The 17,153-nt window shown below is 40.0% G+C and overlaps 2 protein-coding genes across 5 annotated transcripts in view; one reads left to right on the plus strand and one right to left on the minus strand.

Annotated features, from left to right (window-relative positions):
* The window catches only part of MOB3B (MOB kinase activator 3B), a 187,774-nt gene that overhangs the window by 2,838 nt on the left and 167,783 nt on the right, over nt 1-17,153 (plus strand). The window lies entirely within an intron of this gene.
* Nucleotides 1,867-2,850, minus strand: IFNK (interferon kappa). Its single transcript, XM_025852868.2, has one exon. The coding sequence runs from the start codon at nt 2,848-2,850 to the stop codon at nt 2,224-2,226; it is 627 nt and encodes a 208-aa protein (XP_025708653.1). The 3' UTR covers nt 1,867-2,223.

Below are 17,153 nucleotides of genomic sequence, written 5' to 3' on the forward strand. Positions count from 1 at the left end.
GATATTTAAGATTGCCATATCATCCTCTAGGAAAGTTATGCCACTTTACCTGCTGTCTAACAATATACAAGAGGATTTTTTTCCCTATATCCCGCACCCCACTCACATTCTATATTATAACCACTCTTTCATTTCTGCCAGATGGATAGGAGGTATGCTCTTGTCTTCTTTTGTATTTCTTTAGTCACAAATGAGATTAAACATTTTTCCTGTTGTCTTTTAGTATTTCTTCCTTTATGATGATGCCAGTTTATGTCCTTAACCTATTTTTTTTTCCAGTGGGAATGTTCTCCTTTTTCTGACTAGAGGTGCTCTTCATAAAAGCACGCTGTTCTGACTTCTGACCCTGCCCTTGTAATCGGACAATCTTTATTGACTCGAAGTGCCAATTCTCTTCCCTCTAGCATAGCAAACATTTGGCAAGGCTGCAACCATAAATTACGGAAAGAACTGACGTGATCTCAGTAGAGTTATTAGGGAGACTATGCAAAAGCATTGTTAGAGAAATTCTTGGAAAATACCAATTGTATACTTTCTGCTTAGTAGCTTGCATGCCCCAACATCTTTACAGTTCATGGTGCCTTTTTTTTTTTTTCTCATTTAGAACAACTCTTGATGAGCTGTTTTTACTAAATGTATTTTACTAACTCATTTTATTTGCTTTCCTTCCACTGATAACCAGGATACCATAATCCACAACTTTTAATTTTTGCCGGAAATTTGCCTCAGTTTTATAAGACTCTCTGGCTTTACCATTTGAGTCCTGTACTTGAATGAACTTTGAATCTAAACAGTTCAGGAGCTAGGTTTTGAAATAGTATAGCAGGAGAGGTTTCCCAAGGGTGGAAGCAGGTACATCTGTGCATTTGCATTTGTGTAGCCACAAATCTCTGTGTTAGTTCTTGCTTGAAGGTACAGGATTCTGAAATGGGGAGAAGGAGAGAGAGGAAGAAAAAAAATAATTTCAGCTGGATGATGGATTAATACAGATGAAGGATCACACAAGAAAATTTAAGTAAATAATCTAGGTAATCTGGATACAAATAATTTCCAAAAAGATAAACTATATTAAAGTTTCATGTATTATTATAACTAGTTTACTTAACAGACAGAAGGTGGTCTTCTATTTGGGAAAATCCAATGTGAAAATCAATGTGAGATATGACTGCAGGTACTTCATCTCAGGCATTTAAAAAATACGGAAAAGGGGCACCTGGGTGGCTCAGATGGTTAAGTGTCTGCCTTCGGCTGGGGTCGTGATCCCAGGGTCCTGGGATCAAGCCCTGCAGTCGGGCTCCTGGCTCAGCGGGAAACCTGCTTCTCCCTCTCTCTCTGCTTCTCCCTCTCCCTCTGCTTCTCCCCCTGCTCATGATCTCTCTCTCTCTCTGTATCTCTGTGTCTCAAATGAATAAATAAAATCTTTGAAAAGGAAAAAAAAATAATAAAAAATATGGAAAAACAATGAAAGATATATTTTTCTGCAGCATTTTCCATGCCGTTGGATGTAGAAATCAAATAGTATGCAATAGGAATAAACTGTGTTTTCTACATTAGAATCATTGGCTCTCAAAGGTTTGAGTGAGAACTTAATGGCCATCTAATTCAACCATCTGATATCATTGAGTATCTTCATTCTCTTAAAAAAATAAAATTCCATCCTACAAACTGTATTTCAAACAAAATGAGAAGCAAATAGGACAGAAATTTCACTTTTTTTTTTTTTGAGTTGGGGGAGAAAGGGAGGGTTTTAACTCTATGAAAGCTTGTGTAATCTCCTTTAACATGTTCAACTTTCATAGAATAAACAGCTTTGGCAGCATGACAGTTAAATCACTGAGGTGTTTCATTTTGCAACATTCTCTTATTCATATCCTCTACCGTTGGCTTGGTGAAGTTCAAAGGCCGTAGAGCAAAACAAGTACAAAATAGCAAAAGGGAAAGAGGAAGAAAAGAGTAGAACATGGAGAGGATCTTATTCCTTTAAAACTATCTTCAGAACTTTCTAACAAGACTGTTGGTACCCGGAGGACGATTGGCATCACCTCTTAGAAATGTGGATGTAGCTGATGTCTCAAGGCCAACTTTAGAGACAGTAAACATTACCTAAATCACTGCCACTCCGACAGTGGGCAGGCTTATGGGATAGCCCAATAATTCTTAAAAAGAAGATGAAGGAGAAGGAGATGTTGGAGAGAAAAGGAATTTTAATTCTAAAAATATACCTTATTTCTTCCTGAGTAGTACTGCAAATTTCTGAAAGTAGTAGAAACATCTTCTAATTTCCACTCGGATGATTTCCCAGGCACAGTGACTGTATTTCTTTTCTTTCAGGAAGTTGTCTATCCTATTGAAGTATCTCCTCAGTTCTAGATTGCTCAGCTGGGATACCATAGCTCCTGACCAGTTCATTCCGTTCTGTTCCATCTCTTTAGAGTCTTCCTTTTCTTTCTCCTCTTCCTCCAAGCATTGTTCCAAGTACTGCAGTTGCTGATAGAGTCCGATTTGGATTTGTTTCAGATAGTCCTTTTCCCAAGTGGTTTTGAAGGTGTGCTGACTGAAGATGTTGAAGGCCTGTATGGACATTTCATAGAAGGCCTCCTTGATGTACCTTTTCACAGGCTGGGTGTGTGATAGGATCTCTTGGGGCAACTCAAAAGCTGTGGTTTCTTGTAGGCACTCTACAGGAAATGAACTGCTCGTATTGCTCAGAAGTCTCAGATTTTGCCAGGTGACTTTCCTCAGGTGAAAATGCAGCAAGTTACAGTCCAGAGAGAGGATGCCAGTGCTAAGAAGACCCACAAGGCATGCAGGCCACACACACATCCGAAACACGTCAGGCTTAGTGCTCATTTTCTTTTCCCCAAGCTAAAAAATCCACCAGACTCAAGGTTGACAGTGATGTTTTAGGTCTTAAGTACTCCTTCGTGTGCCTTTATACACCTGAATAATCTTCAGTGGGGAGGAGTTTTCTCATTCCTCATTTTCTGTTTCTCAGGGTTTCAGCCCCTTTCCTTTGCCTCTGAGGTTTGTTTTGACTTTGGGTGACTACGCTGACTTTGGAAATGCTAATCTTTTTCTTTAAAGTGAGCAAAGCATTACCATTGCATTACCTTAGTTGTCTGGATGACCCATCCCAGTACTATAGGATTGTCATAACAAGATTGATAACAGAGTATTTCAGAAAGAACTGAAAGTTCTGACTATACCACTTATTCAACACTTACATAAGAGAGCTATCCATTAAAGAAATTATCATTATTATTATTTTTTAATTTTTTTTGGTATCTGGCTATATAGCCAAACATCTTCTCTCATTGAATTAATCATAGACATTGGCCACATGACTTTAATTATTTGATTGCAAGACCACCAGAATATAACATAGCTTAGTTTTCTCTGATCTTGTTAAATTAAGCTTCTCTATTTGGATATTTTCTCTTTATTTTACTTTTCTGTGTTTCAAAGAAGATGAAAAACAGAGTTGGTCAATTGAACATGGCACTTACTATAAGCTGGCTTGGTTTTCTGTTGTCATTAGAAAATGTTGATATTCTTCAACTATCCTTTCCTTTAGTTAAACCTAAACTAGCGCTTTCCATGGCTGCCTAACATTACACATGCCTGATACCTATCATAGAAGTACTTACTACCTATATTACTCTATGTATGTGCTCTCTAAATTCTGATTTTGCAGATTTTATGATTTTATGAGGTGACTAACCTGGAAAAATCATTTGGAAAATGAGCCCTTTAATATTTTATAATTATAACATTATAAATTGACAAAACCTTTCTAGAGAGCAAAATGATGATATGTATCAAAAGTCTTAAAAATGTACATGGTCTTTGACTCAATAGTTCTTCCTCTAGGAATTTATCCCCAAGAAATAATGATTGACATCTTTAAAGACTTAGCTGTCAGGAAGTTTATCACAGAAAAAAAATGGAAAACAACTTAAATGTTCAGTAGTAGATAGGTGGTTAACTAATTCATCAGTAGAAAATTTCTTTGTAAGTATTAAATATTATGTTGTGGGAATATATTTGGTCACTTGTTTAAATTCACTTTGTAGTTTAAAACCAAGCTTACATGGATAGTATATAGAGTCTGATAGCATATTTGTGAAATACCTACATGTGCATATATGTGCAGAAAAAAATCTAGAAGTGCACATGCTACAAATATTTTCTCTGACTAGAAAAATATGCGTTTGCAGTGTGACCAATATGTACTGCTTTATTTGCTTAAACATTTCCATTCTGGGATACTTTCAAAGGAAATGTGAATTTACCCCAAGACTCAGTTCTCATTCCATAGAATAACATAAAGTATGTGGGAGTTCAGTGTACCATTTTTGTAACTTTTCAATAAAGATATATATGTTTATATATATATACATATATTATTAAACATACACACAGAGTCTATAAAGTGCAAAGCATCTCTGAAGGCCACACCTGCTTATATAGCTCATATAACTTCTTCCATCTAAAACTTGTTACCTTGTCCTAGGCAGAACTGCTTGTCCCTCTTGGGGGCTTTTAAATGTTTTGTCCCCCTTCATTATGGCTTTTTAAAGTGCATAATTGTTTTAAGTATTGATTTCCCAGCTTTGTATACTTCTCCCTCCCCTACCCACTTAGAATGATTAGACTACTTTGCACTTATTTGAGACAGTTCAGCCTTACTAACCAAACTCATAGTTTGTTCACTTGAATTACTGTGCTACGAGGTTCTGCTCATAGGTGTTGGAGGTGGCTGCAGATTTGGCTGTTGTCAACCATCTTGAAGGTCCCTCTATTTTCTGCCATGTACAGTTTTGTCATTTTATCCTGCTCACCCCAAATTTCCTCCCTTTATAGTCATTCCGTATCACATCCTCATTTATTCAAAACTGCATTTTTATTTTTTATTTTTATTTATTTTAAAGATTTTTATTTTTTATTTATTTGTCAGAGAGAGAGGGAGAGCACAAGCAGGGAGAGTTGCAGCAGAGGGAGAAGCAGGGAGAGAGAGAAGCAGGCTCCCCTTTGAGCAAAGAGCCCGATATGGGACTCTGTCCCAGGACCCTGGGATTAAGACCTGAGCCGAAGGCAGATGCTTAACCAACTGAGCCACCCAGGCATCCCTCAAAACTGTATTTTTAGCTAGTACCACATACCAATCACTGGGTAGGTCTTGAGGATGGAGGAATAAGGTATAGTCCATGATCTCCAGGAGTCCATTATTGAAGAAGCAGGCACATTCTGAGTGTGTTAGGTAGCAGGAGTAATTCATAGGTCTTCCCTACAGCATGGACCTCATCCCCATGTGCTGTAAATGTTAATTGATGCTGATGGTGACAAGATTCATGACAAAGAAGGAGAGATGACTGACAAGCATATCTTCCACTGTTAGCTTTTTAAAAATTCTTTTTTTTAAAAAAGATTTTGTTTATTTATTTGACAGAGAGAGACACAGTGAGAGAGGGAACACAAACAGGGGGAGTGGGAGAGGGAGAAGCAGGCTTCCTGCGGAGCAGGGAGCCTGATGCGGTGCTCGATGCCAAAACCCTGAGATCATGACCTGAGCCAAAGGCAGACACTTAACGACTGAGCCACACAGGCGCCCCAGCTTTTTAAAAATTCTTATCTATGTCTCATTTTGCAAGTAAAAATACGGAACACCCATGCAATATTTGGGAAGTACCTGTACTAAAAAATCACTCATCATGTACCCCAAATTCAAATTTAACTGGGTGTCCCATTATTTCACCTGATAATCCTATCCACCATACAAACTCCCGTTGACCTCTTAGAGTAGAACTCAGGAAGCCCTTTACAGGAAACTATTCCTCTGGTAGCTGCTCACCTCATGCACAGGTGCATTCAGTTGCATAACTTTGTGCTGGATTTACTTGTGTGCATTTCCCTAAAAACTGTGCACACCACACTCCCAAGGGGCACCAGTCATACTAAAAATCTTATATGGATGCATGCACATGTGTACACACACATATGTACAAATTGCTCTGATCTGAAGCATTACTGGATGATCAGTCATAGGTCTTGCCTCTGTTCTGCAAAAGCCATGCCATGTGAGTATATCTCAAAATATCAAAAAAACTGAAAAGAATGACAGTGTAAGGAAATGTTTTTATCACAAAATTTGTTACAACTGCTCCATCTGTCATTAGTATGTTGCCATAGCTAATGATATTTCCGTGATATCTGCCCTTATTTCTCGAGCATGTCTTGAGATCATTTATATGTGGTCAGGGGCTGCTCTGTTGTTGATAGAACTGTGTAAAGTCCATATGGATTACAAGTTGCACAATAATAGGCAAGACACAATGTGTTTGACAAAATGGAGATGAGACATTTCAGTCTAGACAGGATTGCTGTGATTCAGCTCCGGAGCATTTAGTATTCTCTGGTAGGATTTATTGCTCTCCGTGAAAAGCAAGTTTCAAACCAAGGTGAGCGTAATGTGTTGATCATCTGTCACTCACTCCACTCTTGCTGTTTCTTCCCAGACATGTCCTCTTGTCTGGGGTAAATATTTATTTATTTATTTAAAAGATTTATTTATTTACTTTTTTGAAAGAGAGAGAGAGAGAATGAGCAAGCAGAGGGAGGGGGAGACAAAGAATACTCAAGCAAAATTCCTCCTGAGCACGGAGCCTAATGTGGGGCTCAATGGGCTCAACATGGGCCTGGACATGGGGCTTGACATGGGGCTTGACCCCAGGACCTTGAGAACATGACCTGAGCCGAAATCCAAAATCAGGTGATTAACTGATTGAGCCACCTAGGAACCCCTATCTTGGATAAATATTTTAAAAAGTAGTTGCCATTGCAGAGAGGACAGGGTCTTACTTTAATTACAGTCAGCTTGCATGCAGTCATAGGTTTCCTGACATTTATAAATAACAAAGAAAGGCATTATGGGAAAATTTAAGTGGACTTTTCTTAGACTGACGGAAGACTCACACGCTCCAATTTTTAGGATTTCTTTAGGGTCCAAGCAATGCTTGGGTTTGGGGGTAGTGTCCAGGAATAATCTACTGGAGCCAGGGGTTGTGGGAAAGGATCTCTTCTTGCCAAGACCCTTGCCCCTTGGTAGCCTGTGAAGAACAGAATCTAAATAATAGAATGTGGGGTTGGAAGGACACTTAGAGATAGACTGTTGGGGTCAGAGGGGTGAATAGCAAAGGAGGAAACTCTGAATTAAGTCTGCCACCCCTAGTATTTCTCAAAGTTATTTAGAATTCTATAGATAATGACTGGTTTCCCAGATTCCTGGGTCAGTTCAGGCCTGGAGAAGTGGCTTGGAATGAGTTTTCTGAGAGATTTCCCCATGTCTGAAATTAATGTGTTTATGTATTCATTTACTTATATCTTCAGTGCTTAACACATAGTATATGTTCAATAAATATTTATTGAACAAATAGGTGTATGTTTCACTATTTTACCTTATGACTTTATCTTAATTTAAATTGAATTTCAGATCAGTTCAGCAACCTCTTGGTAGAACTGTATAGCTTTGAGCAAGTCCCTTAAACTTTCTATACTTCATCTGTAAATAGGGATAATGAGAACCCCATTAGGTGGTTGTGGAGATATAAATTGCTGAGAATGGTGCCTGGTACATAGTAAGTGATCAATAAATGATACACACCATCATCATTGTTGTTGTCATCGTCATCATCTGTTGCCTATAGTGTTAGACACAATGACAGATTCTAAGAATACAGTGGCAGAAAAGCCAGATGTAGTCCCTGTCCTTGCAGAGGTTCCTGGAGGCAGTGGGTCCTGAGCTGAATCTTGAAAGGCAAGAACTGATGGAAGTTTGAATTAGGACAATGATAGTAGGTATGGAAGGGAATTATCTAGGAGGTAAGATTGGCAGATCTTGATAAGTGATTTGAAGTGGGAGGCTGAGGAATTGGAACCAGACCAGGAAAAAGCCCAGTTTTCTAACTAGGTATATGGTTGTGCCACCAACGTAGAGGCAGCATATGAGAGGAGCAGGCTTTGGGGAGCAACTGGTGGGTTTTGTTATAGGTGAGTTATTTGGAGTTGTCTATGGGATAGCCAAGTAGAGATGTTCATCCAGCAGTTGGATGTGTGGGACTAAATGAGGACAGGAGACTGATCTAGATGAGAGAGAGAGATTTGAAATTATTAGCAGAAACTATAGGTGATCCTTTAAGACCATAAGAATCAGTTGGTTTGTCTAAGGAGAACATGTAAGGTAGGAAGAGACGTGTGAGCGAGTATCAGAACCCTAAGCATCACCCGTGTTTAAAGAGGGGGTAGTGGAAGAAGAAACTGACAAGGATGGTGACAGAGGCGTGAAGAACATGAAGATGGAGTATTTTGACTGTCTCTGCCTCTTTGTCCAGATGACTCCGCATAATCCTTCTCAACACAGCACTAGTAGGCAGCCATTCCCAATTACACTGTATTTGCCGTCATTGATCTAGACCTAATCCCATGTTATAGATGAGCTGTTTGAAGGTCAGAGAGGGGAATTAATTCATTTAAGTCAGGTAAATATCTGTGAGACCTTGGCAGATGTCAGCTAGATTGAAACCTGGTTTTGATTACCTCACTTCTACTATTTGGGGCTATAGAAGTTGGGGGATATATTGGTTTCCTATGACTGCCATAATAAATTTCCACAAACAGCCTGGCGTAAAATAATAAATTTATTCTCTCACAGTTCTGGAGTCTGGAAGTCCAAAATCAAAGTGTCATCATGGCGTTTTCTCTCCAAACCTAGGGAAGAATCTTCTTCTGCCTTTTCTAGCTTCTAGTGATTGCTGATAATTCTTGGTGGTCCTTGGCTTGTTAGGTACATCACTCCAGTCTCGCCTGCATAGTCACATGACATCCTCCATGTGTCTGTGTCCCTATGTCTTCCAGACATTGCCTTTATGTATTTTTTGGTAGCAGTCTGCGTAGTTGTTATTAATAAGAGAAGACACTATTTATTTTGCAGTTACTAAGTATCGACTGTTCATATAAATTATCATTATTTCTCATACCCATAGTACAATGCAGATGTTATTATCCTTAATTAATTAATTTTTAAGATTTATTTATTTGTCAGAGAGTGAGCACAAGCAGGGGGAGTGGCAGAGGGAGAAGCAGGCTTCTTGCTGAGCAAGGAGCCTGATTCGGGACTCGATTCCAGGACCCTGGGATCACGACCCAAGCCGAAGGCAGACGCTTAACCAACTGAGCCACTCAGGCGTCCATATTTTTTTTTTAAAGATTTTATTTATTTATTCATGAAAGAGAGAGAGAGAGGCAGAGGGAGAAGCAGGCTCCCAAGGAGCAGGGAGCCCAACATGGGACTCGATCCCAGGACCCCGGGACCATGACCTGAGCTGAAGGCAGATGCTCAACCATCTGAGCCACCCAGGCGCCCTCAGGCGTCCATATTATCCTTAATTTAACGAGGAGGAAATGGAAGCTTGGAACTATTAAGGGACCTGCCCGAGATCACATAGCTAGAAACCTACAGAATCAGGATTCAAGCCCAGGTCTGAGGCCATATTGTGTTTTTACAGGATCTAGGGTTGTAACAGGTTTGGCATAAAATCCACTGTGTGTATCTATGCATTAATAGCCTATTTCATTCCCAAAAGGATTTGAAGCAGCTTGTAAAATATATACAAGAGAATACAAAGTATTTAAAGAAATCAGAGTTGAGGAAAAACATGTGTAAGAAACCAAGATGAAATCAGTGGTACAGTTGGAACATAAGAATGCATGTCATAATGTCCAGTGTCATTGAAGAGGGTTGCAAATCCATCCCTGGGCTTTCTAGAAGCAAAGAGGAAATGTGATCTGTTAAAGTAATCACAGTGTCCAAAAGATAAAACAAACCATCAGCAAAGCCAAATCCTTAGTAGAAACAAAGCTTTTCTTGGTACTGAGTCCTGGGAGGCATTTCTCCTCTGGGCCTTCAAGAAGAGAGCACTATGGAATTTCCTGGGTAAAGACCCCAGCAACTGCCTTACAGGAGTGACTACCACCACATGCCTTGCTGGGGTGATTCTTGTAACCTCCCTCTGTGTAGGCAGATGTCACATCGCTCATGTGCAGTTCCCTGGCAGGCATTCTGCGGGGGCTTATTGAGTTTTCTCATGTTGAGTTACAGAATGGAGTTCTTCAGTTCAGCTGGATTGGGATAGCATGTCTTCACCATGGCTCAAAGTGGGGAAAAGTGTGGTCACTTGAGAATGTTGGCATTCTCAGGGACATTCAGTGTGGAGAGACTGCCCTGACATTTCCAGAGCCCCTGCCCAGATCCAATTCTGCATTTCCTGTTATATGTACAGAGGAACGTCTGGGAAACCTATTTGTAGGCACAACTCTCCTCCAGTTAGTCAGAACTGGGAAAACAAGCTATTCTGTCAGATTGACCCAGTGCCATAAATCAAAGTGAAGTGTGTACTGGATTTCCATATAGTCGTCAGTTTGATTTGCTCCTTTCCTCTAAGCGTGATACTCCTAGATATGGGAATCCAGGAAGTGGCTTGTAGTTTTACTCTGCATTGAGGTGACTTTTGTTTCTCCTGAAAGAGCTTCTTCAGAAGTTGGATAGCTAAAATTCAAAGCCAGGATAGCCTTGTGTGAGACCGTGGATAATGAAATATTAGGACATATCCGTTTGGGATCATCAGTTTTGCAAACTTGGGTATTTTTCATTTAATAGTAAGACTTACTGTGTAGAAAGGGCTGAATGGATGGCCCCAGAACTAAAACGTCTTTATGTTCCCAGGGGAGACACAGTTAAGGGAGCAGAAATTGAGATTGCTTTATAACCATGCCTGCAGGACAGGACAGTGACACTTACTGACAAATGTGATAATACAGTTTCTCATGGATTGTCCATGGGACAAAGAATGTTGAAATTATCTATTGCCTATATTGTCCATCCATTCATCCACCCATCTCTGAGGATATGATGCCTGAAACAAGGTAATAGAGAAAAGAAAAGTTCATGTCCTCATAGGGTGTCTAGATTTCCAGACAATAGAGAATAAAATTATAGGGTATTAAAAGTGCTAGGAAGGAAATAAACAGGGCAGGAGGGTAATTGGGGGAGGTGATCACTAAGCTGAGACTTGAAGGATGAAGAAGAATCAGCCATGTAAAGAGCTGGAGGGAGAGCATTTCAGGCAGAGAGAACCAGAAGTTCAAAAGCCTTGATGGAAAAGAACTGGAGATATTCAAGGAACTCAAAGGAGATTAGTTGGGTTGGAGTGAAGGGAATGGGGAGACTGGTACTAGGATAGGTTGAGATGGGGTGGGCGAGAGTTCCAATTCTATCCTAAGACCCGTGAAGACATATGAAAGGATTTTAAGCTAGAGAGTGGTGTGATATGACTTGTGCTTTAGAGAGATTGCTTTGGGCACCCCTTGGGGGGAACCATGTGGAAAAGGGGCAAGAGTGGAAGCAAGGAACCCAGGTTGAGAGTAGATATTTCGGTATGCCAGGTAAGAGCTGTGGTCATGTAGATAAAAGTAGGAGCAGTGGAGATGGAGAGAAGACTGATGGGAGAGATGTTTTTAGTAAGTTATTTGGGATGCATTTGGGCCCAGGTCAACAGCTGTGATCACCAAAGGCAGTTTTCCAGAAGTGCCATTGATTATCTATCTACTTATAAGGTCTTTACTGAATTAACCAGACAGTTTTTTGAGAACCAGTAAGTAATCTTATTTGGCATTACATCTTTAACTTGATGGCCTTAAACTTGGTTAGGTCCCTTATACTTTGGACAACAAAATAAATAATTTACTTAATTGGACCTTGGTTGTGGTTGAGGCTTAAATTTCTCAGGTTTTGCTTGAGACTTAAATTTCTGAGAGTGTCTCCTGGTATATTTCCTATGTGTACACAGGATAAATACATATTCCTATACATTTAACATTTAAATAAAATAATGTGTTTTTATGATCAGTTTAAACTATGGATTACTATCAGTGTTCAAATATAATCATATAATTCTGAAGTTAAAGTGATCCTAATCTCTCTTTTACTAAATATAGATGAGAGCCTATACCTCACCACTCCAATTCTCACCAATTTTTTTTAAAAGTCTCAGATATGTCTAATTCTCAGAAATGTCTATTTGCATGAATGCTCTGGCACAAACCGTCCTCCTTTTAAACACTGGTGCTTATGAGGCTGGATCAAGATGTTCTTATCACTGAAATCAAGCGATAGCGGGCTTTTCTGGTGTCACAGAAAAATTAAATCAATTAAAAGAATATTCTATATTTCAAGGTTTTCAACAACATTTTTCTTAAACTTTTGGCACCTTCAGTGGTTTATCTAGAGTAGAACCTAGTCTACAATGATATCTTAGTTCTAGGTTACTTTGTTATTTTATAAGCTAGTGTCTGATTTGGCATACAATGTTTAGATTTACTATTTTATAAATAATCTGTCAGTATTTCATAATTTTGCAAAAATCTCAGGACCTCCTGATGCTAGCTAGCTACTTTAACAAACACATCCAAGACAGTAGAATGGATCAAACATGATAGAAGCATTTCTTACTTATGTAAAGTTTAGAACAGAGGTACTTGGGCTGTGGTTGGCTTTTTTCCAAGCAGCGGTCAGGGACATAGAAATCTTCTATCTTGAGGCTCTGCCATCTTCCATGAGGCTTTCAAGGTTTCAGGGCTTATCTTCTTCAAGCTGGGGCAGAATGGCGAGAGCTGGAGGGGTGTGCATGGGATCATTATATGAGCCGGGCTTGGAGGGGCACACAGGCCCTCCAGCCATATCTCGTTGGTGGGAACTTAGTCACATAGTCATAGTCACAGCTAAGTGCAAGGGATGCCAGGCAATATAGTCCAGCTATGTGCCCAGGACGGAGAGGGAATAGTGTGATAAACAGCTAGCCCATCTCTGCCATGCACTTGATCTAGCAGGAGAAAGAGTCTAGCAATTGAAATGTGTTGGCACTGGTATGAGTTGGCTTAGGGGTTGGGCTGGTACAATGGAATGCTTTGTAGACACTCAGATTTTCTAAAATCCATAAGCAGCTTTCTAATGGGGTTATTTTCTTTTCTACTGAAGAGCAGTAGCAGAAGTACTATTGAGATAAAAAATTGTTTTTTTTTCAAAATTATACAAATAAGAGAAATTATTAATTTGGTGGCTTTTAAAAAAAGCATGTTTTCCTTACAAGAAATATATTTTGGTAGAAAGAGACTGTCATTAACTTTCTTTAGAAAACAGAACCCATAGCACTTATTGCCCCATGGGGACCAACATGTAGAAGAAGGTCCCTCAGGGTCATTGCTGGGCATCAGCCATGCATCGAGCACAGTGTTACTAAGTTGGCATATAGCATTTCACTTTATCACCAAAAGAATCTGCAGGATTTCATTTTACAGTTTTTCTTAGTTATTTTTTATTTTTATTATTGAAGGTAATCTTATTATTTAGGTGAAAATAAGTGTCTTGAGTATATCATGTTCTAGATGAATGGTATCTAAGAATCATTTCAGAGGTGAAAGGAGATGATCATTTCTAAATGCTGAATCTGTACCACGTGACTTTGTAACTGGTCATTATTCAAAAGATATTTGTTGAGTGCCTACTGTGTGTCAGACACTTTCCAGAAGCTGGAGCTTACTCTGACTCACAGATTCTTTCAGTCTTGGTCTCACCAGCAGATCCGAGGGGACTCGGCTGAACAGCTGTGGTGGCTGCTCAAACAAGCACCAGGGGACAGACCATTCAGTGTCATCCCCTGTACTGAATGCCATTGTGTAGCTGCTTCCTGAAACAATGAAGAAATCAACCGAGACCTGGAAACTCTTCATCAAAAAACTGTTTGTTTGTTTTGTTTATTTTGCCAGTCTTGGTTGCTGTAAGCTGACTTACTCTAAACCAGTTTATATTTATAGAGCCTGTGTTCCAAGTGGCATGTTAAGGAATGCAAAGTGGATTAAGAGATACCCAGTGAGGAGAAATTAAGCTCTGTGCAGAATATGACAAGTAACAAGACTGGGATGATGAATAAATGCTCTGTGAATTCGCAGATACACAGAGGACCCCTCTGGCTGGAAAGACAACAGGGAGGAGGCAGTGAAGGATAAATAGAAGATACTCGTAGCTTTGGATCCCAGTTCTACCTCTTACTAGCTGTGTGACCGTGGGGGCATGTCTTACCTCATGGAAGCCTCAGTTTCTTTATCTGTGAAAGAGGAACCTTAACACCTCCTCATAGACTTGATGATAAAAATGTAAAGTGCTTAGCCCACGTTAGTGTCTGAAATATGGAAAACCCTCAGTAAATAATACGAGTAAATACAGTAAAAACTCAGTAATGGTTTTGTGCTTTGTTTGTCTTTAAAGTAGCAATATTACCTCATGGGATTGTGGTCAAGATGAAATAAGATGACATAATTAAAAGGGCTGGTATAGCGCCTACCCTGTGGTAAACATTCTATAAATCTTTACTATTATTATTATGGAAGATGTAGGTAGAGAGAAGGCATTTCAGGCATACAGAAGAGGCACATTGCCTGGTCTGTCAGGACTCTAGTGTAAAGGATTTTTTTCAGGTGAGTACATAGTTGATGGTCATAAAATGTATGAAACATAAATGAAGAGCCTCTTAATTAGGGTTACTGAAGGAAGATGCCAGGATGCAAGAAGAAAGTCCAGTGAGTGATCTCTAAGTATTCTTCTGAGATTCTGTGCTATCTCCCAAGCTTCCAGTGATTTCTGGGAAAGACTACAGTGAATCAAACATCCATGCAGTGGAGTGCCAGGGTCACAGCCCGGAACACACCAGCAGTGAGGCAGTGAACATACTCTTCTTTGTTTTGACAATAGCAACCATTTGCTGAAAGAAGAAACTGTTTTAGTTTTCATGTGGCAATCTGCCTAAGTATTTGATCTGACAAGTAAGGGAGGGAAGCAAAACCCATAAGTATATTTGGTGACACACCATTTCCTGCTCATTTTCCCCCTTGAGTTTTAAGAGCCAGAGTCAAGGAGAGGGAAAAGAGAAGAATAAGGGGGTGGGGGAACCCACCTAGCTCTCCAGGAAATGAGTCTCCAGGCAGAACTGAGACACCTGAACAATATGTCACTTCACATACTTTGTGTGAGTCAGTAAGAAGGTTCTGGGTTTGCCAAAGTTCACCTGACGGCTGGTGCAAGAGAAGGACTGCTCTCTTATGGCAGGAGGCATGGCTTCAAGCATTAGGCTCTTAAGAGGAGCTGGAGAGGTGTGGAGATGCCTTGCAGAGCTATTTCCGTGGCATTGACCAGAGTTGGGAGGACAATGTAGTGCATTATTCCCTAAGTGTTCCATGAAATGTTATGTGAAAAGTAAGTTTCTTTCCTGGGGGACTCCTCCAGACCTTTGAAATGCCAGCATGAGTTCTGAGCGTCCAAGGAGGGAAAGTTGAATTCTGTACTCCACAAACTTACTGGAAAGTGATAATTTTTGGTGTAGAATGTACATTAGAGGCTTGAGCAGACACTTGGGCAAAGCTGATTCAGGATCAGAAACACCAGACTAAATCATTTCTTTGTTCTTGCTCTTCCCAGGGGAATCCAGATATAGACACAGGTGTTTTGCTTTTCCAGCAGCCAAATGGGGGTCACTATCTAGGAGAGCACAGTCATTTGGAAGAACCTGATGGGGTATGGTAGGGAAAATAATGACCCTCAAAAGATGTCCACATTCAAATCCCTAGAACCTGTGAATATGTTACCTTACATGTCAAAAGGGACTTTGCATATGTGATTAGCTTAAAGGTACTGAGGCCATCATCCTAGAGTATTAGGGTGGACCCAGTGTTCCAGAAGGAACACAGCCCTGCCACCCATTTTAGACTTTTTTTTTAAAGATTTTTTTTTTTAAGATTTTATTTATTTATTTGACAGAGAGACATAGCGAGAGCAGGAACACAAGCAGGGAGAGTGGGAGAGGGAGAAGCAGGCTTCCCGTGGAGGAGGGAGCCCGATGCAGGACTCAATCCCAGGACCCTGGGATCATGACCTGAGCCGAAGGCAGACGCTTAATGACTGAGCACCTGAATGAGAGAGCACAAGCAGGGGGAGCAGCAGAGGGAGAGGGAGAAGCAGACTTGCTGCTGAGCAGGAATCCTGATGCGGGCTCTATCCCAGGACCCTGGGATCATGACCTGAGCTGAAGGCAGATGCTTAACGACTGAGCCACCGAGGCGCCCCTCTAGTCTCTAGACTTTAGGGGGAATAGTGAAGAATAACTAAATCCCAAAACCAGGGTTTGGATGAGGAAGAGATAGAGGAATTAGAATGTGTAAATATTCTCTGATGTTGATATTGTGTAGGAGACACAGATCGATGACTCTATCAATTTAGTTCTAGGTTCTATGTGTCTGGACCAGTTGATATAAAGGTTGTTTTGGGTTCAAATGGAGAATTCTCGCATCTCATTTGATCCAATAGCAGTGAAACCATGACAATAGAGCTTATAGCACTATGCTTAGTGAATGATGCCTAGAAACCGAAGATCTACCTAATTGGTAGGGAGAGGGATTGCATGTGTTTGGAAAAAATAAGAGAGCTGAACTGGTGGCCGAAGAGTGAAGGACAAATGGTCAGGGTCCTTGTTCTTTATGTTGAGCGTGTGCTTTCCCTGAAACAGCATCAGGGACTATCTAGAGGTAAAATGTAAACTGTAATTTTAAAATTTCCTTTTGACCAGCAACGTCTGTTTTTGTCAAGCAAAAAACAAAGACTGCCCCAAAATACCAATTCTCTGACACTTTCCTTTGCTGGAAGTATATTACTTTCCTTAATATGGAGTCCTTCTCTCATAAATAGCATTAAAAAAGTTTTTTTTTTTTAGATTGTATTGCTGTAATTGGAGTTTTAAATGAAGACTCTCTTCATCTGTTCAGGAAGGACACCTGTTTGTGCTTTCTGTAATTTAAATTGCATAATAAGGCAGCTCTGCAAAGGAACTTTGTGTTTATCACAAGATACCTTATAGGTAGAAAGTCATAGTTTTCCCAGTACTGGGAACTTGAGACATAGAAAGAAACTAAAGAAGGTGAAACAGACTCAATTAAAGTGACTTTGGCACCTCAGTTCTGGATTTCTGGTTTCTCGTCATCTCACTTTAATGGGGATT

The sequence above is a fragment of the Callorhinus ursinus genome, unplaced genomic scaffold, assembly GCF_003265705.2.
Source record: "Callorhinus ursinus isolate GAN/ISIS: 27379988/994484 unplaced genomic scaffold, GSC_fseal_2.0 scaffold42, whole genome shotgun sequence".
Classification (NCBI taxonomy): Eukaryota; Metazoa; Chordata; class Mammalia; order Carnivora; family Otariidae; genus Callorhinus; species Callorhinus ursinus.